The following is a 27,467-nucleotide window of genomic DNA, read 5'->3' as shown; positions in this document are numbered from 1 at the left end:
AAGCAGGACCAGCCAACAGGCTATGGAGTGGATAGATGAAGGCAAGAGGTCACTAAAATGGGGCTACAGGTTGAAACTGACCAGATCTCTGAAACCCGTCCAATGATGCATTCTTGTTTGAACTGGTTGACAATAGTGGCACTGCAATGCAGAACTGAACAATTCTCTGCCACCATTTGCGTGTTCTGACCCCAAACCAGTTACAGTGAAAACATGCTCAGAAGACAGTATGAATCAACCAATGGTGACATGTTTCACAGTGGGTTCTAGGTGACAAACTCCAGATATAGACGATGTCCCTCAGTAACTAGAGATGGAATACTCTGCTTGCTGTTGATGCCTACCCATCTGCACATATATCTACAGTACTGCTTTTGCTGAAGGGAGGCAGAACAACTGGTTATTCCAGTAGCAGCCGCCATTTTCAAAGAGCCTTTTGATGAGGTTAAGGGGCTATGAAGAAAGGGGAGAGTTTAGGCTCTGATGAAGGAGATAAACCCATTAAGTGTTAAATGCAGCTCTTTTCTTATAAATCCACAGTTCAGAGGCAATACAAACACCTTTATGTGGATTTGTGTCACGCTACTGTGGAAAGAGGTTAGAAGTTCACTACTATGGCATTCTAATAGTGCACAGAAGCTTCCATATTCCCCAGTCAGTTTTTAGAATTGCAATAGGATTCCATACACAATATTGGTACATGCAAGCACCTACCTCAACAACGAGTATGTCGTCACTAGGGATATCTTCAATTTTCTTCCCAGGTGAGGAGTCAAGTTTGGTAGTTAGCTCAACCAGAATCCTTCCCCTGTAAGCACAACCTGGCCCCTGAAAAAGAAAGATAATTAATATGATTTACTATAGCCACAGGTTATAATAGATCAAGTCTATGAAAACAGAGATGACATTGAGATAACACCAAAAATTATCATACCTATTGGCAGTAGTGTCCTCAGAATTTGAGGATTAGGATACAATTATCAGTTATTGTCAGGATGGGTATTGGAGTATAATTCAGTGAACAGCTTATGGTCATGCAAGTTGTATGACCAGGGAAATTATATTACTCGGATCTACGTTAAAATTCTTAATTTGTTTACTGCAAGATTGAAAACCTTGCATGTAAAACAACAAATATTTTTTTTTAATGTAGGCCCTCCAAATACCCCCACTTTATTTAAAAAACTACCCACACACCCCCAGCCCCATCTAGTTTTTGGGGGGAAATAGTCTTGCATGCAAGGTTTTGTACTTCGCAGTAATAGCATTTAGTATTTTGTAGTGATAACATATAATCCTCTTCTTTGAAGATCACATCTTGCCCTATGGTAATCTTTCATTGCTTTCCAAATGCTTCATTTTATACAAGTATGAGGTGCATTTAGTTCTAAAAATAAAAGTGCATAGAAGCAGGTGTATCACGGGTTTGCAACCTTTGACTCTCCAGATGTTTGGAACTAACACTCGCATGAGCCCTAGCATGCTTAATCAATGAGGCACTAGGAGAGTGGCCATCCAAAACATAAGCAGAGCTGCCGGTTGCAGGCCGATGGGATAGAGACCCTCTCAAACAATGGCACTAACCAAATGAACACAATAGGTTTGTTCGGAGCTGCACTGGGTGTTGTTGATGTGAACAATGTGAGGTGTGTGGGGAGGGTTGGTGCCTTGGCATGAATAAATGGTCAAATGTTTTTCATGCTGCACAGTCTACCTGTTTAGTTCTTTTGCATATTATTTTTCTGATGAAGCAAAAGGAATTTCAAATACCACTTCAAGTACAAATACCACTTCAAGCACTCATGCTCAGGCATCTGGGCCATTTATTTCACTATGCATAGCAATCTGAGGAACGGCCCATATACCCGATTGTTCATGTATGTCCACCTCATTCCTTTGCAAACAGTACAATCTGAGCTCTGTCACTTCTGACGCCTGGCTGGGCACTCCCAGATGCCCCTCCGAGCTCAGTGAGTTTATGGGTACATCTTACAGGCATCCGCCCTTCAAGGGACAGCTACTAGGAACTGCCCAAACTGATATACGATCATTTGCAGGAGTATTAGGACTGATTGTGTATACTCTGGCCAGGTGGGCAAATGTATAGAAGGCCAACTTATATTGTGACAGGGGCAACTCTCGGAGCTGTAGCCAAGCCAGTTGAAGATAGCAAGGCGAGTTGTCTAGGCTAAGTCTCAAGGTGGTTAGCGTCTAAGGGGTCCACAATGAGCACACAGAGTGAAGAAGTCAAGGAACACACTTAGACAAACAGGTATACAAATAATTCTTTACTCACGGCCAATATAACAGTGAAAAATGACTACAGTCAGGTAATAATATCACACAACACTAAAAATGTGATACATATACAATTATGGCTGTAGGGTTAAATACATATCAAAGCCCTGAAAAGAAAGGTACAGATTAGTATTTGCACTACAAGTCTACCGAGAATAAATCCTAACTCCAGAAGTCCACCCCTAAGATGTATGAGGCCTTGTGCCCAAATGTTCAGCAAAGCTCCACACAGTTTATGAAGTTGGAAAAAAAAAATGAAGTTAGCGTCTCTGATATCCAGTGAACGGCTCCAAGAGTCAGGGACAAGTTAATCTAATAAACGTGTTCCGAACTTTCAGAGTGCTTGTGTGAACAAGCAATGGCAAAGCCAAAGTGTTAGAAAGGTTTTATAAAAGTTATCAAACTTTTAAAAAGGAGTTAAGGGAGCAGGTAAGTACTGCTATAACTCACCCCCGTACTCTGATTCTTCATGAGACTTGGCAGGTCAGTTGAGGGCGATCTAAGGTTGCTTTACACGCCATCAGCCTCAGCCCTCGATTCCCAGGGGATGCAGGTTCAAGCAGCTGTCTGGTCTGTGTCTAATGTTGGTGCAAGATCTCCCAGTCAAAGAATGCAGCAGAAGTAAATTCAGGGCCCCTCAGGACAGGAATGGATGCAGGTAAGCAATTCCGGACGAAGGCCACCGATTCACGGTGACGCAAAGGGATTCACTTACCGTGGTAAGTCTTTCCCTCCTATCTTGGGTCCCCTTGATGCCAAGACCACTACATTTTGCAGAGGTGTGGATCCCAAGTTCCAGGCCTCAACTCGGAACGGCGACATCTGCGGCGTGGTAGCCCAAACTGAGAGCTGGTCAGCCACATGGCAGTCCTGTGGCACTCCCGCAGGCTCTTCTTCGTTGGAGTCCCAACTGACATTGAGAATGAATGTTCCCTCCACTCTAAGGGTCACAGCTCCTTTGCAGGACTGCTGGAGATCTTCCATAGGACAGGAGTCTACCAGGGCAGCAGCAGAAGTTGGTCGCCAAGCCTTCTGTCGGGTCCACAGTCTCTCGCAAGCCTTGTAGCTGGACAGGAGTCTTGGCTTCTTCAGTTTCCTCCAGGATATCACTACAGTGGGAGTAGGGGTCATCTTATCATAAAAGCCAGGCAGGATCAGCAGCCCCCACTAGCCTATGACAGATCTGCCACACACACACCTCAGCAGTGGTCCGACCAGGCTCACTGGTGGCAAAACTCATGCATACCACTCAGACACACTGGGAACCAGTTTTATATAGCGCTTTAAGCCAAATCGCTTACAGTTAGTAGCCAAACGTGGTAAGGCTAAAACTAAATGCACCAAAACATTGTAGAAAGTCGCTGCTGCCACCAGCGTGTCCATTTAGCACACCTAGAGTAACCAAAATTCCTATGTGTGTTAGTCTAGAGTAAAACAAAACGTGTACCCCATTGTACTGCATTGTCAGATGCATTGTATAATGGTAAGTTACCACAAGTGATAAGTTACTAAAGTAAATAGAATAAGGGAAACAATGTTCCCCAGTACTGACAGACTGAAGGACATGTCTGTTTCCCCTTAACATATGAGCAAAGGCCAGTGTAGTGAATCTTAAGGCTTTACTGCACTGCAAAAAGTACAGGTCAGATTAAAATATAAAAGCAAGTTTGGAGGTTCATAGAAATGGAAGGAAAGGTGCATATAAGAGGAATTTTCGCTAATAAGGAGCAATACGTATTTGCACTTGTTCTGATCAGCGGTATGGTTAACCCCTCAACACTGAACTTGCAGGCATGCAAAGTATCACAATCCATCTCTGCCCCTCATTCCCATTCTCATCTGTACAAGTCTTTCTCCCCTTTGCCAATTTGCCTCCTCTTCTGCCCTTTCCTAGTATCTTGTAAGGCCAGGAAACCCTGGGTGCGGGACAATGCCACACTACGGACAAGCCTCAGCACAAAGATCCCTAGGGTGGTGACGGCACAGTAGAAGAACTCTGAACACAACATAATAAGACCGTATCAACTCTATAATACTAAAGACATTTAGAGTTACACAAATATTTGTACAGAATTATAATCATGTATTGATGATAAAAATCTATTTGGTGATGCCAATGAGCATCATTGCAAATAAGCTATTGAGGTTTTAAGATGCGCCATCTGTACATAACTGGAAGTATGCACAAAGATCAAAGCAAAGTGCCCCTTTGGAAAAGCCTTCCACAGTAAAATAATGGGAAATGAGACAATTCATTTCTCAATAGAAGACAATCCTTACTTTAATACACAGCACAGTATATTTGGAACCGACCTGCAACAAAGAAAGAAGACAGCCGATTGCATACCAAGGTATACCATGAATACAGCAAAAATAAATTGGGAACGCCTCTGAAAGACTATCAAAATGCTATCATATTGGTGAAATATTCCACGTGTACTCGTAGAGTTTATTAGGATTTTTCTCTCGAAAGCTTACTCACAACTATATACAATAAATAGAAATGCAGTCCTAAAAAAGAAAGAGCTAGAGGGTCGACGTATGTCTCTCTGGGGTAACAGGCTTCCCAATGCATCCCCCTGGCCCCTGAAAACTGTTTGTGGTGTCCTGGGTCTGAGGGGCCACCGCTGCAAACAGCAGGGCCTCTTGCTGCAGCTTTCTACATACATGGACTACCTATGGACACACCTGGACTGCAGTGGTGCCTCCTGGGTATCTGTTCCCCAGCAGCTATCTTTCCTCAGAAGGGAAACATCTTTATCCTGGCCTGCTGTCCAGAGTCTTCATCGGAGCACCCACTGATTGTCCCCACAATTCCCCACCTCTCGAGAATGAAACCTTGACTGCACTGACAGCGCCCAGTACATCAGGAATAATAAAACATGCCAACCAACACATGGTCTTCTATGCCTTGGAAAAAACCCTTATCTAAGGAAATACTTGTTTGTATAGCTTGGAAAAGAGGAAGAGAATTGAAAGTAGTGGACATTTATCTAAAAAAAAAAAAATGTATCTAGAGAGATGGCAACATTCCTACACTAGAAATATCCTAAAGCAATCTGCAAGCTTTGGTTCTCCAGATGTTTTGAACTGCAACTCTCATGAGCCCCAGCCAGCATAGTGAATGGTGAGGGATCTTGGGAGGCTTAGACTTGTTCGAGGCACATCCTTTACATAAAAACACATTCAACTCCAACCAGATCAGTCAACACATAAAACGTTCTTGTGGCTAGAGTGACGGGGCAAATCCAACAAAGGGCACATGGGGTAATTGTAATGTAATAGAAATGACCAAACTGGTGGCTAAATAGTCTCTAAAGCGTTGCCTGGTGGCGAGTTAACCATGCAAGACAAATAAGCAGCCTCACAAGGAGCATTTTTCAGAATAAATGCATCCCACAAAAATGCTCCTGAAAATCTTCTTGGTCAGTAATGGAGCAATGTCAAACAGGACTACGACAATTCCTCCAATACCAGATTACTTGAAGGCTAGCTAAGGAACAAGTTACTTACCTGTAACTGTTGTTCTCCAGCATGGGTCTGGCATGGATTCACATGCTCATGAATATTCCCCGTCGTCAGGCTGGGAATCCGCAGTAAAGAAAAAATCAGTTTCGTTTCTGAACTGTCTTTCTCCTAATAACCAATCACTGGTCTCTGGGTCATACTGCCCCCTACCTAAGCCCCTCCTCTGGCAGCCATCTTCAGATTTGGTAGCAAGTAAAGTGACAGTAGGACCAAGAGAAGAGCCACAGAGGGGTAGGAGGGAGGGTTCGCATGAGAATCCATGCCAGACTCATGCTGCAGAACAACAGTTACAGGTAAGTATCTTGTTCCTTCTCCAGCATGGGGTCTGGCATGGATTCACATGCTCATGAATACAAGAATACATAGCAGTACACACATGCACAACTACGGGAGGTGGCAAGTCTCAACATTAAGCAATTACTTCAACTCAACATTAAGCATATCTTACCCTTCACCAGGCCCACCTTCAGGCAAACAGGTTGCACAGCACTGCCTGGCCGACTCTGGACTCCTCCCTGGAATCCCGGTTGACACAGTAGAATCTCGTGAAGGTGTGTGTTGACCTCTGCGTAGCAGCCCTGCAGATGTCCAGAAGGGGCACACCAGATAGGAACGCCGTGGTAGCAGCGATTGCTCTGTCGAATGGGCTCTCGGACAGCCGGGCAACAGACGGTTTGCCAACCGGTGACAGTGCATGATGCAGTCGGAGAGCCATCTGGAAATGGAAGCCTTCGAGAGGGCCTTCCCTTGGTTTATAGGTCCAAAGTTCACAAACAGCTGTGATGTCTTCCGAAAACTCTGTGCGGTCCATGTAGAACTTCAGCCCTCTAGCTACATCCAGCGAGTGCAAAGTCCTCTTAGCCGGCAACGAAGGCGACAGGAAGAAAACAGGTAACACCAAGGGCTTGTTGAGATGGAAGTCCGACGGCACCATGGGCATGAAGTAGGGGTGCGTCCTCAGCACCATCCTCGTCTCGTGGAAAGTCAGGTATGGAGGCTTGCAGGAGAGGGCCTGGATCTCTCCCACTCGTCGTGCAGAGGTGATGGCCACAAGAAACGCTGTTTTTCACAACAGGAACTTCAACGGTGCTGAATGCAGACGCTCGAATGGTGGCCCCATGAGCCTGGTCAGCACCACGTTCAGCTCCAACGCCGGGGCCGGAGCCTTCACCGGCGGGAACGATCGGAACAGTCCCTTCATGAACTCCTTCACCAGGCGATGGGACCACAGGGATGAGCGCCTCAGAGTTCTGGTGTAGCAGGAGACAGCCGTCAGATGGATCTTGATGGAGGCATGGGCCAGCCCCACCTTGGCAAGCGATAGCGATTACGGCAGCACTTGAGGGGCCGTTATCCGCAGCGGGTCAATCTTCTGTGCCCAGCACCAGACAGAAAACCTCTTCCATTTGTGTCCATAGCACTTGAGAGTTGAGGACACCCTGGCCTTTGCAAGCACCTCCTTGCAGTCTGCCAGGATATCGTACCCTCCAAACTCTAGTGCTGAAGGAGCCAGGCCTGCAAGTTCAGCAACCCAAGGTCGTGGAGGAGGATGGCGCCTCCTTCTCTGGCGAGGAGATCCGCGTCCGTCGGCAGTTTGACTGGGGGGGGGTAAGCTGACATGTCCAGAAGGTCCAGGAACCAGATCTGCCTCGGCCACGCCAGTGCGACGAGGATCATCCTGCATCGGGGCCCTCTGAGTTGTTTGAGGAGTCTCAGCAGCAACGGCAACAGTGGGAATGCATACAGGAACAGACCGTCCAAGGGGAATGAGAAGGCATCGTCCATGCTCCCCAGCTAGGGAAAACCTGCTGGCGAACCCCCGACACTTGGTGTTCATTGCCGTCGCGAATAGGTCGATCTGGGGATTGCCCCATCATTGGAATAGCAGTTCTACTTGATCCTGATGCAGTTCCCACTCGTGGCACGAGCGCAGCTCCCTGCTGAGTGAGTCGGCGATGGTGTTCTTTATTCCTGCCAGATAGAAGGGTACCAGAAACATCCCTTGGGCGATGGCCCAGTGGCAAAGATCCTGGGCTTCCTTGGATAGGGCTGGGGATCTGGTGCCTCCCTGCTTCCGCATGTAGAACATTGTGGTGGTGTTGTCGGTGAAAATCCTTACTAGCTTGCCCTTGAGGGACGGGAGGAAAGACCCGAGGGCCCAGAACACGGCTCGGAGCTCCAGGACATTGATGCGTAGTGACCTCTCCTCCGGGAGCCAAAGGCCTCTTGTGTGGAGGTCTCCGGCCTGCGCTCCCCATCCCTCCAGGGAGGCGTCCATCGTCACCGTCTGATATGCCGGAGTCTGGAAGTCCATACCCGCTGTCAGATGCCCCACCACCGGATCACTTGGCGGAAGTTCCAGTTGAGCGGGATCCTGTCTTCGAAGTTGCCCACCGCCTGCATCCAACGGGCTTTGAAGAACTCTTGCAGTGGACACATCCGCAGCCTGCACAGGCGCACAAGGTAGATGCATGAGGACATCATTCCAAGAAGGGACTTTATGGACCTCACCCAGGCCACGTCCATGGTCAACAGCCATTGTACCTTGCCCAGGATGGCCTTCGCCCTTTCCTCCGACGGAGAGGCCAATCGTGCCACTGTGTGGAGCCTGGCTCCCAGGAACAGGGCGACTTGCGACGGTAACAAGTGGGATTTCGCCAAGTTGATCGAAAATCCCAGATCCGTGAGCAGCTGGACGGTCTTCGCTGTGTGCCCGACGGTGAGTTCTCTTGCCTTTGCTCGGATGAGCCAGTCGCCCAGGTAGGGGTAGATGTGGATCCCCCTGCAGGCGCAGCCGCGCCGCCACTGGTGCTAGGCACTTGGTGAATACCCTGGGCGCCGACTTCAATCCGAAGGGAAGGGCCTTGAACTGGTAGTGTCGCCCTTGGACTAGGAATCTGAGGAACTTTCGATGTCCTTTAAGAATGGGGATGTGAATATGATATATGATATATGGCATTTGTAACGCGCCTATACACAAGGGTTTCAAGTGTTTCAAGGCGCGACGAGGCAGGGAGGGGGGGAACAGGGGAAGACAGACAACAATCCTACTAGGCCAGGTGTCATTCAGAGCGCGCAAGTGCAGGGGTAGGGGGAAGGGAGAAAGTGCAAGGGGAGGGGAGGGGGGGAAGTGCAGTACAAGGTAAGTAGAATAAAATAAATAGGCATCCTCCAAGTCCAGCGACGAAAGGAAGTCGCCTTCCTCCAGCTGTCCCAGCACATGCTGGAGGGTGACCATCCGGAACTTCTGGGACTTTATGTACTTGTTTAAACGACGAAGGTCCAGGATAGGTCGCCAGCCGCCGGTCTTCTTTCTTACGAGGAAGTATTTTGAGTACACTCCGGAGCCCCGGAGCCTCTTTGGAACGAGCTTGATGGCTCCATTCTTCAGCATCGCCCTTACTTCCAGCAGCAGTTGAGGGACGTGGTTTTCCTTCCTGGCCACGGGTGGAATGCGGGGGCATTTCTTTAGAAACTTTAGAGTGTACCAGTGGGCCAGGGCATCCAGCACCCATCGGTCGGTGGAGATGGACTCCCACACGCTGACGAACTTCGCCAGCCGGCCTCCCACTGGGGTGCTCAGGTGGGGGCCCTGCGCTACGGCCGGTTCAGTGCTGCTTGGCAGCGGCCTTGCCGCCCTGGCGACAACGAGATCCTCCTGACTTACCGCGTCCTCTGTAGGTCTCCTGCGATGAGGAGCGGGCCTCCTGGCGGTACATAGAGGAGCCACCGCCGAATCCTTTGGAGGCACCTTGCTTGCCTCCGGAGTTCCGAAAGGGCGGCCGTCGTTACTGCAACACTCCCAAGGCCCGAGCCGACTCTGTGTCGGCCTTGATGGCATGCAGTGACTCGTCCACTATCTTGCCAAACAGGTTGTTCCCGTCGAAAGGCATGTCCAGAATTCTGGTCTGCACGTCTTGGCGGAAATCGGTTGCCTTGAGCCAACCACACCGGCGAAGGCAAACACTGTTGCCCATCTGGTGAAAACCGGTGTCAGCAATGTCCGTGGCTACTGTTATGCCGTGGTCCGACACAACCTCACCTTCCTGTAGGATCTCCAGGGCCTCAGCCCTCTTGTCGGCCGGGAGGAAGTCCAGCAGGGGAGCGATCTTAAACCACAGCTCCCTGTCATAGCGGGCCACAATCGCGAGGGCGTTGGCCGCTTTAATCGTCATCGCCGCCAACGAGATGACCTGCTGTGTCCCATGGCGTCCAGTTTCTTCCCCTCGCCGTGCGGTGGGGAGGTCGAAGTTGAAGCAGTCGCCCCCGCTGCTTTCTTCTTGGCCGCCGCGGAGACGACCAAATCCGAGGTCAGCTGCGCCCTAAGGCACATGGGGGCGGAATGCAGGACCCGGTACTTCTTCTCGTACCGGTTTCTCTTGGCAGGAGTCGTGGACGGGTTCTTCAGGAACAACAGTCACTCGTCCCAGATGTCATCAAGTAATGGAACCGAGAGGACCGTCTTCCTCTTGGTCTCACGCCGTTGATAGAGGAAACCTCCCTTCTTCTGTTCCTCGGGGCAGAGCTGGAAGAGCTCAGATGCCCTGGCGATCATGGCGTGGAAGGAGCCAATTTCGATGGGCGGGGAGGCCTGAGGAGGTGGTGATGGAAGGCCCATCCCGTCGTCATCACCGTCGTCATCCGTCCCCGTCGTGGCCATCTCTGTTCCCGTGTCATCCCTCGGAATAGGGGAAGGAGATGAGGGATGCGGAGGCCGTTAAGGCTGGAAGGGCAGGGGGCGCGGGGGGGGATGAATTCTCCTCCTCTTGCTTGGAGGGCTTCCCGACGGTCCAGGCTCCGCTGGATCGTCCGTTGTGGGTAAGGGCATCCTTATCGCCGTACGCAAGGCCTGGTTCGCCATCAAGATTGCTCCTGAGTTCTCTTGTGCCCAGGTACCGGCTGCGACAGTTGGGGAGTGAAATCCTCCGCCTCCACGGGCTCCTCATCGGCACCACCGTCGCTTTCTTTGCCCGCCTCGTCGGGATCCCTCCCTTGGGACCGGACCTCCTCGAACTTCTTGTTCAGGATCTTCGTGACTCCAGCCAGCTCCTCCTCAGAGGCTGTATCTGTGTCCGTGATGGCCCCCGGGCCCCCCCTCTTTTTCCACCAGGGTTTTCATGGGGGTCTTATCAATGGGTTGAAAAGAGTATTCCCTCCACAGTGGCAGGGAAACTCTGGGCCTTGAGGTCGCCTCCACAGGCTTCGCCATGGCCGCCACGCCTCCCTCGATAGAGGCCTTAGCCGGGTGAATCAGGGCCTTCACGACTTTGCTTACCAGGTTCTCAGATTTCCTCTTCCCCGAGCCAGAGCGTTGGCTCGCAGTTGAAGGCATCGGTGAAAGTGCGCCCTGCCTGGCAACCGAGGAGCCCGACCGATCGGCGCTCCCGGTGCCCGCGGACTCGCAGTGCTTTGCCTTTTGTTGAGCCCCCGTCCCCAGAGCGCCCCCAAAGATCTTAGAAGACCGCTCAGACTTCTTCTCACCTACCGCTGGGCTCTTCCCTTCCCGCCAGTTGGTGAGGCGGATACGCCGATCCTTCATAGTCCGTTCCGACATGTTCTTGCAAAACACACAGTCCTTCTCCACGTGCGTTTTGTCTTCGTGAAGGCAGTAAAGGCATCTGGAATGCTCATCCTCCTTGAAGACATTTTGCAATCCGCATCCAGGGCAGCTCCTGAACAGCTTGGATCCGGGCGTCATGTTTCCTTGGTCCTGGGCCATGTCCATGCTGGGTAGGCCTCAAAGAGCTTCCGGAATCCTCCAAGAAGTGAAACTCAATGAAAACGTCACCCTTGAGGGGCATAGAAAATTCCAAAACTGGTCCCCATTGATCGGAAGTAGTAACGGTGGAGCTTGAGGCTTGATTGACAGAAAAAATGAGATTAAACTCTTTGAAAAATCGCAAAACGCAGTAAAAGCTCAAGAGCTAAAGCAGGAGGACTCCCAACACTTGAACGTGCGGTAAAAATCTGAAGATGGCTGCCAGAAGAAGGGCTTAGGTAGAGGGCAGTCATTGGCTGCGGGCAGTATGACCCAGAGACCAGTGATTGGTTATTAGGAGAAAGAGTTCATAAACGAAACTGAAACTGATTTTTTTTCTTTACCAAGGATTCCCAGCCTGATGACAGGGAATATTCATGAGCATGTGAATCCATGCAGACCCCATGCTGGAGAAATGTAATGTCAAAATGGGCAACATTCAGTTTGTAGGCAAATATTTCTTTACAGAACTAATCTCTCTGCTGTAGGGAGTTAGAGGAACTCTCATCCTCTAAGATGAATGGGCTGAGCTATAGGGGACTGGGACTGCTACCTAAATGACCAGATTTCCAAAAAGAAAAACAGGGACGACCAACAATATAAAAGAGGGACTACCCCATCCAGTCCACCAATTACCGCCCCTACCCCAACACACCCCGACCCAAACATATTTCCAGCACGTCTCCTTTTTACAAACTGTATATGATCTCATTTGTGCAGTTTTGTCTGCGAATCTTGGCACGTTAATTCAAAACAAGCATTTCTTCTAATTGATAGTACATGGCTTGCTGTACAATCATTTCCAAGCCAGTCTTTGTAGCACATGTGGTGCTGCCCCTTTAAGGGATCAGCACACGGTGGAGTGACGTTTCACTCCGCTGCGTGCCCTATAAATAAAAGGGGCGCTCCCAGCCGCAACAGTGCGACTGGGGAGCCCGAGCCCGATGCATGTCTCCGTTGTGAGTCTTTGATGCTGTGGGGGCCGGGATCTCTCAGAATATCGCTGGGGGGGATTCCCCCACAACAGCACAGTCAGTAAGTGTTGTGACTTGTACCTGAAAGGCTGGGGGTTCAAGCCAATCCTCCAGCTCCAACATTCTGAACGTGTTGTGAAAAATAATTACAATTTTAATTACCATAGCCGCCCAACCATGCAAACCCCGGACGGGGTTTCTAAAATGAAAAAACTCCCAGGGTGGAGGGTGATTTCCCCGGACTGTCCCGGGAAAACCGGGACGTCTGGTCACCCTAACTGCTACAAGATGTGCCTGCCCAGAGGATTAGAGGGATTGTGTCAACTTGTGACCCCCATTGCAATGCAGTACTATGTTGCCCACAAGAAGACACCATCTCAAACAGAGCAACAGGACTACAGGTCCCTGCAGCCCCAATATGAAGCAGAGTTAAATGACGAGCATGGGCGCTTAGAAGCAGCAGTACTGTCCGTGTATTAGAAAAGGAGGAAGATTCCTGGTTGCTTCCAGACCAAACAGTTTTTTTTTTGTTTTTTATCTTATTCCTTTTCTAGTTATGCTTGTTTTAAGCGGTTAAGCAATTTTAAGAAGAGATATTTTACCTTATTCTATAGCTACTCTTAACTATTCTTTTATTTAATATTTCAATTTTATTCCTTAAGTGAACAAAGTCATTATTTTAACACTTTTTTATGATTTATCAGTTGCAATTGATTTATTGTAAACAAATGAAATTGTAAAAACTCGTAATGAACTAAACACAATAAATAAATATCCAAACCGGTATGCTGCACTCTTTCACCATGCAAAAACAAGCAGCCGTGGAGCGTCCCATAACTGCCAAACCCCACATAAGGAATTCCAAGATGGCGCTGAAAGAATCACGCAATTTAAAGGCATAGAACAGGCAATTAAGAGTAACAAAGTCCATCTACTGCTTAACCAATATAAAGGGAATAGTAATAATGGCCTTAAGAATCAAATTTAAAAAAACACTGTTGAGGGGGCCAACTGGGGAACCAGAGACGAGCTGCCAAAGAGATACACCAATCCAAGACCTGCTTAAAATGAGACCCAAAGAACAGGTGGAGGAAACCAGAAAAGGCCAAAAGCTGGGTGGAAGCAGAGTATTTCCTCTGTACCCATGTGAAATGAACAGAGGACTGCATGGGACGAGGCCAATTAATGCAAATTAAAAGATACATTTTTGGCATTAAAGTTCCTCCTGCGATCAAACAGTAAGACTATTTGAGTTAATCCCTGTAGCACTGCTCTTCTGGTACCAATGACCTGAACGCATCAGTGGAGCTGTCTGGGAGGAAGCAAGGGGAAAACCTCTAGGTGCGCTTTTGTTGGAAGTATTTTTAAAGCCAGTCCATCCCTAGTCTATCAAGTTGTAGCAGTTTAGCGCCATTATGTTGAAGCACTTTAGTTACAGACCCCCCCCCCCACGCCCCCATCCCCTCGCCCAATAATGCGGAGACAGACCCTGGTATTGTTCGGAGGGTATCACTACCAGCACTGTTGGAAAATGTTTGTTCTACTGGTCCAGTTACCCAGGAAGTGCCTGCTGTCCCATTACCGCCAAGGAGGACTAGCTTTCCAAGGAAAATGCTTTTACTCACATCAGATACCAGCCTGGATTGGCTTTTGGAGCACTCCGACGGGCCCCACGATTCAGACAATGGAAAGCATTTGCTGTGAGCATAAGCGGTCCACTCAGCATGCTTTCCCATCCAGCAACCGGAGCATGCAGAGGACCGTGGAAGGCAGTTTGGCAAAGGAGACGTACCTGTCTCTTGCATGACAAGAATGGATGGACACACTGCAGAAATGGTACCAACCATGAACCACCCAATCCACAACGAGCATGTGAAAATGATGCGACCACCCACAATCAACCCACTTTCAAACTACGGACTGCGGGGCTAACATACTGCATCCATCAGAAGGGAAATTAACTGGTGTCCCAGCCATGTGCCACTCGAATATTACATCCCTTTTGCCCAAGACCACTCGCATCCACAAACATGTTTCACCTTGGTTGGGCCTCAGTGAGAGGTAGCTTGGTTCTCTAGGCCCAGCAGCCACGGGACCCTCGTCTATACTCTTTATAATGGTTCGGCAGGTAAAAAACGATGGTCTGGAGGGTTGCCCAGAGCAATGCCAGAGGTTGAGATTAATTCTAAACCTTCCAGCCATCACCTCTTGTTTTACCAAACGTGCAGGGGGACATTTGCCGCAGTCAATTTCTTTTTTAAAGCAGCACATACCCCCCCCCCCCCTCAAAGTGGAGCACTGTACTGTGGTGAAAAACAAAAGTGAGGAAAGGATAACTACTTGCTGCCTGTTTCTTGCGCCTAGTACTGGCTGTGAAACACACGTTTCATCTTTTTTCTGTGCGCTATTGTGCGTTCGCATTTTGTTTACCATATTCTTGAAACGGCTGTGCCATGTGGTTTAAGACCTGTCCATTCCCTGTGTTTTTTGACCATTCTGCTGCCCTGCTAGGTCAGGAAATACCAAATAAGGCTAGGCCTTTCCCAGGACCCAGCGAGGATTCCCAGGCTAGTGCCAGTGTGTGCCTGAATTGGTACAGACTGGGTTTGGGGCTGTCTGATCCCAATACAGCCGCAACAGGAAGTGTGTTGCTGGGCAGAGGCAGGGTTTGTGGCCGTTGGCGAATCACAAGCCCTTTCATGTTTCAATGGTGCAGATTCTTGCCACTGGTGGGCTGGGGTAACCCCCAGCTTGGACCTTAAATAGGAGCTCTCATGCCATTGTGGAGGTTGCTCACTGGAGCCAAGGGTCCGAAGAAGCCTGCACTGAAGACCCCGATGACTGCTAATAGGGACAACCAGCATTGCCCAAGCCAACACCTGCTATTCCTGCGACCAGAGTAGATACTCACTGTTACCTATCCCTGGACCAGTGGAAACAACTGGTCCTGCATCTTGCACCAGAGGTCTGCCATCGCGGGACAATCCTGTGGGCGGCCCAACCATTTTGATGATGTGTCGGCTGTAATGTCCACAGTCCCGTGTTGGAGCTTGGGCCCCTTCAGATCCTGGACTTGTGGCCTAGGATGATTGAGGCTGATCTGCATTGAGAAGATGTGCCTCCCTGAAGCCAGTTTCCTGCCACAGCCACAAGTCGGGCCAAATAATGCCTGACTGGAGTTTACCACACAGTTTGCTGCCTCCTGTGGTCTACCCTAAATGTCAGCGTCACTGTGGCTGCTGTTATTGTTATGAGGGTTCCACTACATAGCTGGATCCAATCCAGACACCATCTTCGGCCACTGCAACTGCAACCCTTGGACCTCCATCACCGAAACACATGAAAAAGCGGAGTAAGGGACCAGAGTGTACTTGCCGGTTGCAGAGCACCACTCTCACCATAGAGTGTGCACTGGTGCAAAGTCCACTCCCTAGGACTACACTTTCCTGGCTGGGATCAGTGGAATTCTGGCCAAGGGTCACACTCTGACAACCCCTTGCTAGGGGAGTTGTCCTAGAGTCCCACTTGGAGGTAAGACTTTAGTAGGCTATCCCAATGGTTTATAGATCCCCAACTCTTAGTATTAGTCTGTCCTACTCATGGAACCTTGGTTGAGTGGCAGAGCAGTCAGGCTTATCTTAAGAGGAAGATGTGAGCTGTAGGTAAGTACACGGAACCTAGAAAGTAATGCATATCAAAGAAACACTCAATAAATGTATACTAAAATCTATATTTATTATATTTACACAAAAATCACTTTAAACACTTACCACATAGAACCAAAACACTTAAGAATACTTTAGGATACTTTTCAAAGGCCACTGGTTAGTTTGTAGTTGCTCACGGTTGCATTTGTTACAGCTTTTGGCAGTAATGACAGTTCTATCATATTATTGGTAATAAGGCACACTCCCGAATCTTAGGGAAATACGGTAAAGACATTTACTCTGCATAAACATATAAGATTGTGACTTTTAAAAAGGAAAATAGTTGGTTACGGTTATACTAGCAAGTCTTAAGGTTCTAGAGATGGTTTCTTCGCACAGCAAGTCTTATGCCCAAAAATGCAAACGTAGCTAAAGGCAGTTCGGAGAGGGATCAAAGTCTTGACAAGCAGCAGAATACAAAAGGTTCCTGTGGTTACTTATAAGTCTCTAGTCTTTACAATCTAGCAAGTATAAAATCGACGTTGGAGATCCTTTTAAGGGACATAAGCAGCAGCTTGAGTCTGAAGTAAGAGGGGGGAGTACCCTGGACAACTCCAGGTGCACTCCAACGCTCTGGAGCGTCTTCACGGATCAAGGTAAGCAATACCCTTCTCCCCACAGTACGTTAGGTTTGAAGAAACTGTCGTGGCTGGATTCTCCTCGATGTGGCAGTGCTGGACCCGATCTCCAGATACCTTGGTCTGATGATGAAAGGCAGGACAATGGACGAGACCTCTCAGCAGCAGTCTCGAGGGAGTACCTCTGACATGGCTTTGATCAACTTCTCTGGTCACTCTGCGGTTTTGGTGCCTTTTCTGCAGCACCAACAAATGACATGCTTCGCCCGGTCAATCTTTGCTTCTCACATTCGCACACTCTGCTGAGGGGGGTCTGGGCATGTTGGATCTGATTTATTGAGTGTCCTTGAGAGCTCAAAGACTTGGATGAGTTTGCCCTTTCCACGACAACAAACGCACTCGGAATGGGCAGCACGTTTCCTAGTATTGGGGTTCTGCAGCTCTGGAAGCGCACAGGACCTCGGGAGATGGGTCAAATCAAAGTTAGTCTTCGGACAGGTTGTTCCCACCAGTCAAAGGGTAGAAGTCCTTTGCGGAGTTCCTCTGTTGTACAGAAAACTGGGTCAGGACAGCATTGGTCACTTCACGGTGTTGCAAAGGGTCTGCAGGCGTCTCTGATCGTCTTGTTCTTCTGTTACTTCAGCTTCCAGTGGTCAACTTGCTTTTCCCTCCAGGAGCCTCACCTTTTATACAGTTCCAGCACTCACTCCTATGCAATCTTCCTCAGCATTTTACAGAAAGGGGTGTTTGGCTGTCTAATCACGACAGCCAGACCTCCAGTGGGAGCTGGTCCCATTCAGGTACTCTGGCAGACAAAGGACAGGGGAGTGAAACCTCATATCCCACTTCCTACCTACCTAGACACTTTGAAGCCTAGGCGGAGACACCCAAGGGTTCCTGCCAAAGGCAAAACACGCACACAGGCCTTCCCCTCCCAGAATAGTAGAAGGGTTGGTACTCAGGTGCCCCTATTGCGTTTAACCGAGGCTATGGACATAGCTTGCAGTAGAAAATCACCCAATAGTTGGTAGGACACATCCACTGCCACCAGTCATAACTAGGAGTTTGTCTATGTGACAAAAAGAGAGAAGGGGGGGATACTAGGTATCCCTCACCTTTATTTATAGAAATGGGGTTTGAAGAAAGCCTAACTTGCCCTATTTCTACATAAAAGTAGTCGCGACCATCAAAATAAAGAAGAAAGAATAGTCCAAGAATCTGTCAAAATAAAATAATCTGTCTTTCAAACCTATGCTTGCCCTCACTTTCTAACTTAACAATATGTAGGGTATTGGATAAAGTATTTAAGTGTCTCAAAAGAATATTAGGATGACCATGGAGCTTCTTCTAAACTCCCTTCCCCAAACTTAAGTTGCTCTGGATCTCCAAAAGTTCAGTGTGTTCTAAACAGTTCACAAAAAGGAAGTTCAATAGTTTTCTTATTCGGCCCATTTCATGTACTTCTCTCAGGCTTCCCTCACCTGATTCAATGCTTTCTAGCACAACACAGATCTGCTTTAACAATGTTCCTGGGTGGATTTTTTAGGCTTTAACAGAGTTTAGACCCGCTTTCCTTATTACTTTCAACTCTTTAGTATTTCACATTACAACATTTCATCATCTTGATACACGGGGTTCCCTTCCCCAATCTTCCTGCTTTCATCATGAGCTTTATGTCAAAGACTTTAGAAACGGCATAGCATTTTACTCACCTCTATGCCTGACCACTTCGAAACGGTTGCATTCAGGTTACCCTATTCCTCATACTCTGTTAGTCTTTTCTCAAGCGTGCTTTCTAGCACCAACAAGTTCCACTTCCTTGTCTACTCATTTAATCATTCAGTTCTGTTTCATCCGACCCCCATCAGGATCTGGTTTCACTCAATATTCTCTTCCGTAGCCTTTCCGGCCGGCTTTCACTAATTTTATTCAACTAGCTTTTCACCTCAGTGATACTTGGTTTAACTTTTCACAATTCACAGAGACTTTTGACAATGCTGTATTCCACCGGACCACTCTGTTACTTTGTTTCATCACAGTTCAAAGAAATCAAAGCTTTCTTTCAACGCGTCTCGCTTCTTATGTGTATCTTTGCTTGCAACTTAATAATCAATCGCGTCTTTACAAACCGGGCTTTCATCACTTAGAACTCACTGGTTGTACTTTAACAACGCGTCCTTTGCGTTTCTTTTATCCGAGGTCAGGGTCTCCCCCTTCTGCCCCTCAGACCTTCCTGGGCGGCCTCGTTTCCCAGGGAATCTATTGGCACACAGTGCGGAGATATTAACCAGCTTCTCGGCTTCCTTTGACAAACCCTTTTGGCTTCTTGTAGACAGCTCCCTCGCCACACTTTCTCCCGCTTCCGCCTGCAGCATTGTAGTGTCTCTGCATCCCGTTCTCTCAAGCCTGCTTCTCAATAGCCTCTGCTCAGCTGCTCGCCATCTCACCTGCTCATCTTCCCAAACCTGCCTTTGCCTTCCTAACTTTCTGTGCTCCTCTTGTGAATCTAGGTTCCACCTTTTATACTTAGTTCGGTTCTCAACTGGATTCAGGTGTTTGTGATCGTAGTCAAGTGCCTGACTTAACCAGGCCTCTTAGAGGGACATACAAAGAAAGAGAATTAAGTGTAGGTGTTCTGTTTTGATGTTAGTAGGACGGGAGAAGCATTAAGGGTTCTGGGGAAACCAAGGATCTGACTGACAGTAGGCTGAGGGGATGGATGTCGGGTAGGGGGTTATTTGAAAAGGAGGGATACAATGTCTCACCCTCGGGTCATCCCTCCCCAATCCCAAGGAACCGTCCACCCAGGTGATCGTCCCTCGCTAGTCCATCCCCTGGGTCGGGATCCAAAAGCGATGGCCCTCCCCTGGCCACCTGTCTGGTTTTTCACATACCCTTACCCTATGTGATTTGGACAGGACTACTGCACAGGGGAACCTCGAAAGGAAGTCCACGTTACCTTGTTCCTTACCCTTTCGGGTTCCACTGAGAAGCAGTAGGGTTGCAAGTCCAAGAACCATTGCATAATTCTTGGGTTGGACTCCTTAGAATGGCTGATCCAAACAAGGGGAGAATGATCAGTGATCAATTGGAATTTCCAGCCAAGTAAATAATACTTTAAAATGGTGAATAGCCCATTTAATGGCCAAGGCCTCGAGTTATATGACAGAGCAGTAGTTCTCCCTAGGGAATAATTTACATCTAGAGTTTAGTATGCGGTGTTCCAAGCCATCATAATTTTGCCATAGGACGGCACCTAACCCTGTCAGGGAGTCATCCTTCTTCAAAATAAATTCCTTTAACGAAATCGGCCACCCTTAGAATTGGGTTTTTACATAGGGTCTGCTTGAGAATATTATAACAAACTTCATCCTCACCTTCCCATTTAGTTTTTTGTGGTTCAGCATTCTTTAACTTAACCATTAATCTTGCAGTTTTATCACAGAAGTTAGGAATTAAACAACTATAGTATCCTATCAGCCCTAAAACGGCCGTCAGATCTTTTTTTATTGTGGGTGTAGGGGTTTCAAGGACCGCTCGTACCTTTTCCTGCTGGGGTTGGACACTGCTATTTCCTACGAAGAAACCCAGATATTTTACCGCAGGTTGGGCTAGTCTACACTTCTTCGGGTTGGCTGTTAGCCCAGCTTCGCGTAAGTCTCCAATGATGATACAAAAGTGGTATATAGGTGGTCTTTCCAGGTTTTGCTGTGTATTATTACATCGTCGATGTATGCTGTGCAAAATTCAAAATATGGTCTCAAAATTCGATCCATTAACGTTGGAAAGTTGCAGGAGCACCATGCAAGCCAAATGGCAAAGCTTTAAAGTGGAACAATCCTGCACGGGGTGAAAATTAAGTGTTTTCTTTATCTGGTCCATGTTATGGAACCTGCCAGTAGCCCTTTGTAAGATCTAGAGTTTACAAATAGACAGTACTACCTAACTTGCCTATCAAATCATCAATGCGGGGCATAGGGTAGGCATCAAAAGCACAGATAGAATTCACTTTTCTAAAATCTATACATAATCTCCAGCATTCGCCACCAGTACGATGGGAGAGAACCATGGACTAGAGGAAGGCTCAATGAAGTTAGCCTCAAGCATCTGCTCCACTTTAAATGACCATTTCCTTACAGGCCTCTTAGCAAGCAATATGCTCTCAAATGTACCACTTCCCCCAATAGGGGGAAGGAATGTGATGGTACATGCTCTTCACTCTTCCTGGTTTGTCACAGAATACATCTGGGAACTGATATGAGGTGACTCAGGTCATTTTTCGTGAGCTAAGGGGAAATTAATAATGGTTGGCCTACTTCACTTGGTACTAAGCATGATAACATGGCAGCCTGGGATTCTGAAGGGTTCTCCCTCCACTCTAAATAGGTTTGCATACCTACCGCCATAACTACCGCCAATCCAGCTGGGATATTTTATAATTACAAGGACCCATTTGTGATACTATTAAGTAAGGTGCATGCCACTTTGAGACCAGTTTATTGTCTGTAGTGGATAAAAGGACCAACACTTGGAGAACGTTCGGAGGGACACCTGTTTATCATAGGCCAGTTTTAGTGTTGTGCCTTTTTCAATTTTGTCTGTACCAAAGTCCTAACTGTAGCCATATGCTCTTTAAGCTTAAGGGCAGTCTGCGAAAATGGTATAGATGCTTCCTCCTGTTCCTCCCAGGTTTCCCAGAGCATGTCTAAGACATTGAAGCCTTGCGTGGCCTAATATCGATTCCTGTCCTAGAGAAAGGAATCTCAATATGACTGCTAGCACGTTGACAGAACGTGTATGCCTGCACAAAGGATTTTAATATCTGCATAAATTCCTGGCCAATAAAATGTATTGCTTACATGGGCTTGTGTTTTTGTTTGTCCTATATGGCCCTCGCTGAGATGGGAATGGGAAATCAAGCACAATGGATTTATGGCTTCTGGGAACTGCCAGTTGTGCTTTTATCATCCGTTCTCCAGTGACTTCTGTCCTATACAACAGTCCCTGTTTTAAGAAAAAGAAAGGACTTCTCCTGCTCTCTTCCTTCTTGTTCTGATGTTACTTGCAAAAAGGCCTCTGCCAATAAAGGGTTGTTTGTGCAAAGGCTAAGTCAGGAAGGTCACCAGGCTCTTCTTCGCTGATCTTTGGGGTTTGGGGTGGCTGGGATCTTTCATCAGCTTCGCCAAATCCTAGATTCCATCTTTCTGTTACCCCTTTATCTGTTTCCTCTTGGAGGATAGGTAGCACTGCCCTCTCGAGCAGGCCTTGGGCTATTTTGTCCCCAGGTTGGACGTTGAAGGTGGTTTCCCCATGATTCTGTAAAAGAATCATACCCTCTCCTTTTAAGTCTGGATCAATAACCCCCACTAAAACATAGGGTCCAAATTTCAGTGCAAGTATTAGACTTGGTATATTAACACCCAGGGGTGTGTGGATCAGGACTGAATCTGTTGGTATTAACCCTCGCTCCCCCGGAGGGATAGTTGCTTCTCTACCACCACAGAGGTCAAATTCAATGGATACTTTTGTGGCAACCTATAGAGATGACACGCTCTTACTCAACATTTCGTACTTCAAGGTCTCCGCAACCTGTATCAGCTATCTGCATCCCACTACTGACATATTTGAGAAAGGCATGGTGCTCGGAGGTAGACCCAGACAAGGATTCAATTTTCAAAAACTTTTTTATAGAAATGGGATTTGAAGAATGCTCATCTTGCCCTATTTCTACAAGGAGTAGTCTTGACCACTAAAATAAAGAAGAAAGAATAGTCCAAAAATCTGTGTAAAAAAAATGAATCTGCGTCAAACCTATGCTTGCCCTCACTTTCTAACTTAATGTGTAGGGTATTGGCTAAAGTATTTAAGTGCCTCAAAGAAATACCAGGATGACCATGGAAATTCTTCTCAACTCCCGTCCCCAAGCTTGGGCTGCGTGGGATCTCCAAAGGTTCCGTTTGTTCCACACAGTTCACAAAAAAGGCAGATAATAGTTTTCTTATTCGGCACAGTTATTTCTCGCATGCTTTTTCTCAGGCTTCCCTCGCCCGATTCAACAATTCAGGCTTATTGTAATACTTTTAATAGTTTGCTTTACATAATTTCCTCTTTCGTGACGCACAGGGTTTCCTTCCCCTATCTTCTTGCTTTCTTTCCATGCTCGGCATGGCTTTACTTGATATGTAAGATAGGTAGGCGGGCACCACTTATATAATCTGTACATTTCTAATTTTCTCTATTATTCCAGTTTTGTCAGATCCAATCCCATTTTATATTCGTTTTAGCCTGGAGCTATCAAATTGGGCTAATGCCATGACACAAGGATTCGAAAAATATGCAACAAAAATAAACGTTGCCATGGGAGGGTGGGACGTGAGGCATACGTGCACAGGCGCTTTGGACCCTCCAGGCTCCCTATGCTGCCTCATCCTGCTTGTTGGCTCTCTTGGTCCACTCTGCATCCCCAGCTCGTTCTCTTTGCTGGCTCTGGCCCCACCTTTTATACCTTGCTGGGCAGTTACGTGAAGTCCAGTGTGCATGGACCCTGCCTGGCCTTGTTAATGAGACATGACCACAGAGTAGGCAGGGTTGCTTCTGTTTGTACCTTCCTCTCTTCAATGTTATACTTATGGGCAATCTTCATCACTCCTGGTTGTCGCTTCCTCATCCCAGTACATGTTGGAAATGGGGAGGGGGTAAGACTCATAGTAGTCCATGAAGGCGGAGGGAATGTCGGGCAGGGGGGGTGTTTGGGAAAGGGGGATACCATGTCAGATTCGTGCTCCTCCTACCAATCCCTGAAGACCCTCTAGTCAGTCACTCTCGCTTGTCCACCCCCAAGTTTCTGGATCCAACAGCGATGGCCATCCCCTGGCCACCTGAACAGAGGATCCCCAAGGAGTAGATAGGGAAAAGCTCTCAGGTTTTTCACAAAGGAAAGTCAGAAGGGGTGCTAGTCAGGATGTCACAATGTGTAAACATAAATGCAGTCCTCTATCCCAAAACCTATTCTAACCTACTTTCTTTCCCTACTTTTCAAAAAGAAAACATAAAACCACCAGGACATACTTTAGGACATTGCCCAAAAAGGTAGCTGTTGCCTTCTGACCCCCACCCTTGTGTGTCTTTACCATAGTCCCCAGGCTATTTGAACAGTCCCAAGTGGCAGTTCGTGTATTGCTGGAGTATCATCCCGGGGATCCAGCCAGGTCTTTTTATCACTTGCTCAAATCAGTCTCTTTATCGCCTTTAAGGGGCTTCTTTCCTTTCCACTCCCCACCCTTCCTGTCCCACTCTTAGGCTCAGAACGTTCTCTCCTCTCTCCTGTTTGTTTCTCTCTTGCCTTACCATCCACCACCCAGTCAATTTGAGCCACCACATACCTGGCTTTGATGGGCAATGCTATTTGGGAGGCTGGTGCGATCTGTATGGCGCTTCTCTCCACAACGCCGTTGATGTGACTCATCTGCTCAGGTCTGCACCGGCTCCTCTTCCATCATGGTCTCTTTGCATCTGGAATGGTGGGCAATTTCTCTGTGGACCCTTGCCTCAGCTGTCTAATAGACACTGCTCCTGCTAGTTTTGCGATGGAGGCCATCTCCATTCATCCTTCTGCAAGACTCTGCTGCACTCGCCAGGTGCACACCTCATCTGGCATTTGCTCCCTCTCCTGTTGGGCCACACCCGGTGTGTGTACTGCATCTACCTTCAACTCTGCAGTTCCTTGGATTGGTCCTTTCACCAACGTAAAACGTTTTCAGCTTTTCTGTGATTTCCCATAAGTATTGAGTATAATGTGAGTCAGAAGCCAAGACAGCCATAAGAGGGTTCATAAGGTTACCATTCACCTTAGTTCCTACATACCCCATAAAGGTGTTAAGTGTCTATGGGTGAGGGATGTCTTAAGTCCCACTTTGGGCTTTATGGTCACATGCAGAGGGATCCGGCATACCCTGTCCCCTAGGGGGCATTAAGCATAGCAGGGACATCTCGGTAGTCCCAAGGGGGGGCTTCTCCTTGGGGAGAGATGACCAACGACTTCGACTGGTCACACTGCTTTAAAGACTGTTCTTTAAAAAGTAATTTTAACGAAATATAGACATGATAATCACGAGGGCAGATGCATTGTTACATACTGATAATTACCCAATGTCTCTTGAGACCAAACAGATGGTGTCCTTTCCTTCTCAACCTCTGACAAGACCATTCCAGTATAGACTCAATGTAACTTGGAAGCTGGAGGGCCCTCAGAGCCAAAGAAACCAAGGGACAACATTTGGCAGCATCCACACACTACAAGTAGATTAAGACCATGCACGATTAGTCTCCACCTGGGAACCATCACACTATTTAGGCCTAACTTTGCAGCCTTGTGCTTTTCGATAAACAAGTCATTGAATATATCCCATGTTTCTGCACAAAACTGAACTTATTGGTTCCCAAACAAGGACTCAATTTCTCCATCTATGGGATACATTTCTCCTGCTTCTTATTTGAATGGGTGCTAAAGTTAAAGCAAAGGTTATGCATGTTTAAATGGCTGTCCCTCAGATTCCCTTTACCTGATGCATACTATGGTTTTTGCACATGCTAGAACTTTACAGTGCTAGATAAACTACCTAAAAGCTCTGCACATTTCAACCCTGATGAGGTTGGACCTTTCCTTAAGCCTTTCAAAGAATTGTTGAATTACCAGGTTACTCACTGTAGTGACCACCTTACTCCTAGTCCATAGTCCCCTTTCCTCCATACTTATGGGACATCTCTCCGTCCTGTGGGACGGGACCGGAGCACTTTGTAAAAAGCATCCACATTTTTTTCAAAAATGTGTCCCTCCTCTCCTGCGCGGGGCCCGGCACGCGGCCGTAACCCCGCCCACCGTGGCTCCGCCCGAGCATCGCCCATCAGTCCTTTTCTTTCGCAGGGTCAAAGACCCATTAGCGATAACAGAGGAACCTTATTAGAGGGGACGGCGGGCGGGCGTATGGAGGAAAGGGGACTATGGACTAGGAGTAAGGTGGTCACTATGGTGGGTAACCTGGTAATACTCCTACGGCCCGTCCCCTTTCCTCCATACTTATGGGAGGTTCCCAAGCACTCCTTACAGGAACTATGGGTTGATGGAAATACCCCTTACTGAAACAGGTTCGTCAGAACAGCCGGGCCGAACTGAGCATCAGCTCGAGAGCTCCTATCGAGGCAGTAATGCTTACAGAAAGGAGATGGGGAGGCCCAAGTAGCCGCTTTAGCGATGGACTCCCAGGGAACATACTTCTGAAAAGCAACCGCTGCTGCCTTGCCTCGCACCTGGTGTGCATGGATACCTTTAGGAGGTTTCAGCTTTTGGACGGTGAAAGATTCCGTAATACAGGCGGTAATCCATCTGGAAATAGATGCCTTAGACGCCGGCCTGCCCTGAGGCTTACCGAAGGTCACAAACAGTTGGGAAGAGCTCCGAAGCTCGGAAGTCCTGTCCAGGTAGAACCTAAGAGCTCTTCGGACATCCAGGCAGTGTAGAACCCTTTCCGCCTCCGAGCAGGGTTTGGAAAAAAGACCGGAAAGGAAATCAACTGGTTCAGATGGAATTCGGTCACTACCTTTGGTAGGAAAGCTGGGTTCGTCCGAAGGACTACCTTGTCCTTGTGAAAGACCAAGAAAGGGTGCTCCATTGACAATGCCTGGAGCTCACTCACTCTCCTCGCTGATGTAACGGCTACCAGAAAGGACACTTTCCAGGACACGTACTTGAGGTCAACCGTAGCCATGGACTCAAAGGGATTATGGCACAGCACCATCAGGACTACATTTAGGTCCCCAGGCGGGTGCGGACTACGAACCGGAGGGCAGAGGCGTGCCAAGCCTGCAAAATGCCTCTTAACCACTGGGTTACTCAGAGAATAAGACCATTGGTCTATAGCAAGATAAGCGGAAACCGCTGAAAGGTAAGTTCTACTTGACAGAACGTAAACACCTGCTAGGGAGGACGCGAAGGACAGCACTGTGTCAATCGTAGCCACCCTTGGATCCAACTGCTTTTCCAAACACCAACGACAGAACCTGAGCCATTCACTCCTGTATTGGGATCTGGTCGACGGTTCCCTGGCTGCCTGGATAATACACATGTTATCCGTAGTCAAGTTAAAATGCTCTAAGACTTTAACTCAGGCACCATGCCGCCAAGCTGAGCGATTGTGGGGAGGGGTACCACATCTGCTGTTCCCCTTGATGAAGAAGATCTGGGGTTACTGGTAACCTGATCAGCGGAAACACCAACGGGTGTTGAAGTTCTGAGAACCAAAAACTGGCCGGCCACCACGGGGCCATGAGCAGAAGGGAACAGTTCACAGAGTTCTTCCGCTTCCCAATTGCTCGATGAACTAGAGGCAGAGGCGGGAAGGCGTAATCTCTCATGTTGTGCCATGGAATCTCGAGAGCATCCCCCAGAGAGGAGGCTCTCAGCACCCCTCTGGAGGCATACCGAGGAAGCTTCTCGTTTACCACTGTAGTGAAGAGGTCCACCTCTGGTGTGCCCCAACGCCAGAAAGTCCATGAGAGGACCTCCGCCTTCAACTCCCACTCGTAGCTGACCACTGTCCGCGGGCTGAGGGCATCCGCTGTGACATTC

The 27,467-nt window shown here is 48.0% G+C and overlaps 1 protein-coding gene across 1 annotated transcript in view; it reads right to left on the bottom strand.

Moving 5' to 3' along the window:
- Positions 1-27,467, bottom strand: part of MYOF (myoferlin) — a 1,388,224-nt gene that overhangs the window by 772,346 nt on the left and 588,411 nt on the right. Inside the window, exon 18 of the mRNA XM_069611360.1 lies at positions 715-828. Within this exon, the coding sequence (XP_069467461.1) occupies positions 715-828 (114 nt within the window). The remainder of the gene's footprint in view (positions 1-714; positions 829-27,467) is intronic.

Source organism: Ambystoma mexicanum, chromosome 8, assembly GCF_040938575.1.
Source record: "Ambystoma mexicanum isolate Mex_15411 chromosome 8, UKY_AmexF1_1, whole genome shotgun sequence".
Taxonomy (NCBI): Eukaryota; Metazoa; Chordata; class Amphibia; order Caudata; family Ambystomatidae; genus Ambystoma; species Ambystoma mexicanum.
Note: the sequence above shows the minus strand (reverse complement) of the source record. Positions and strands in the feature narration are given on the sequence as shown.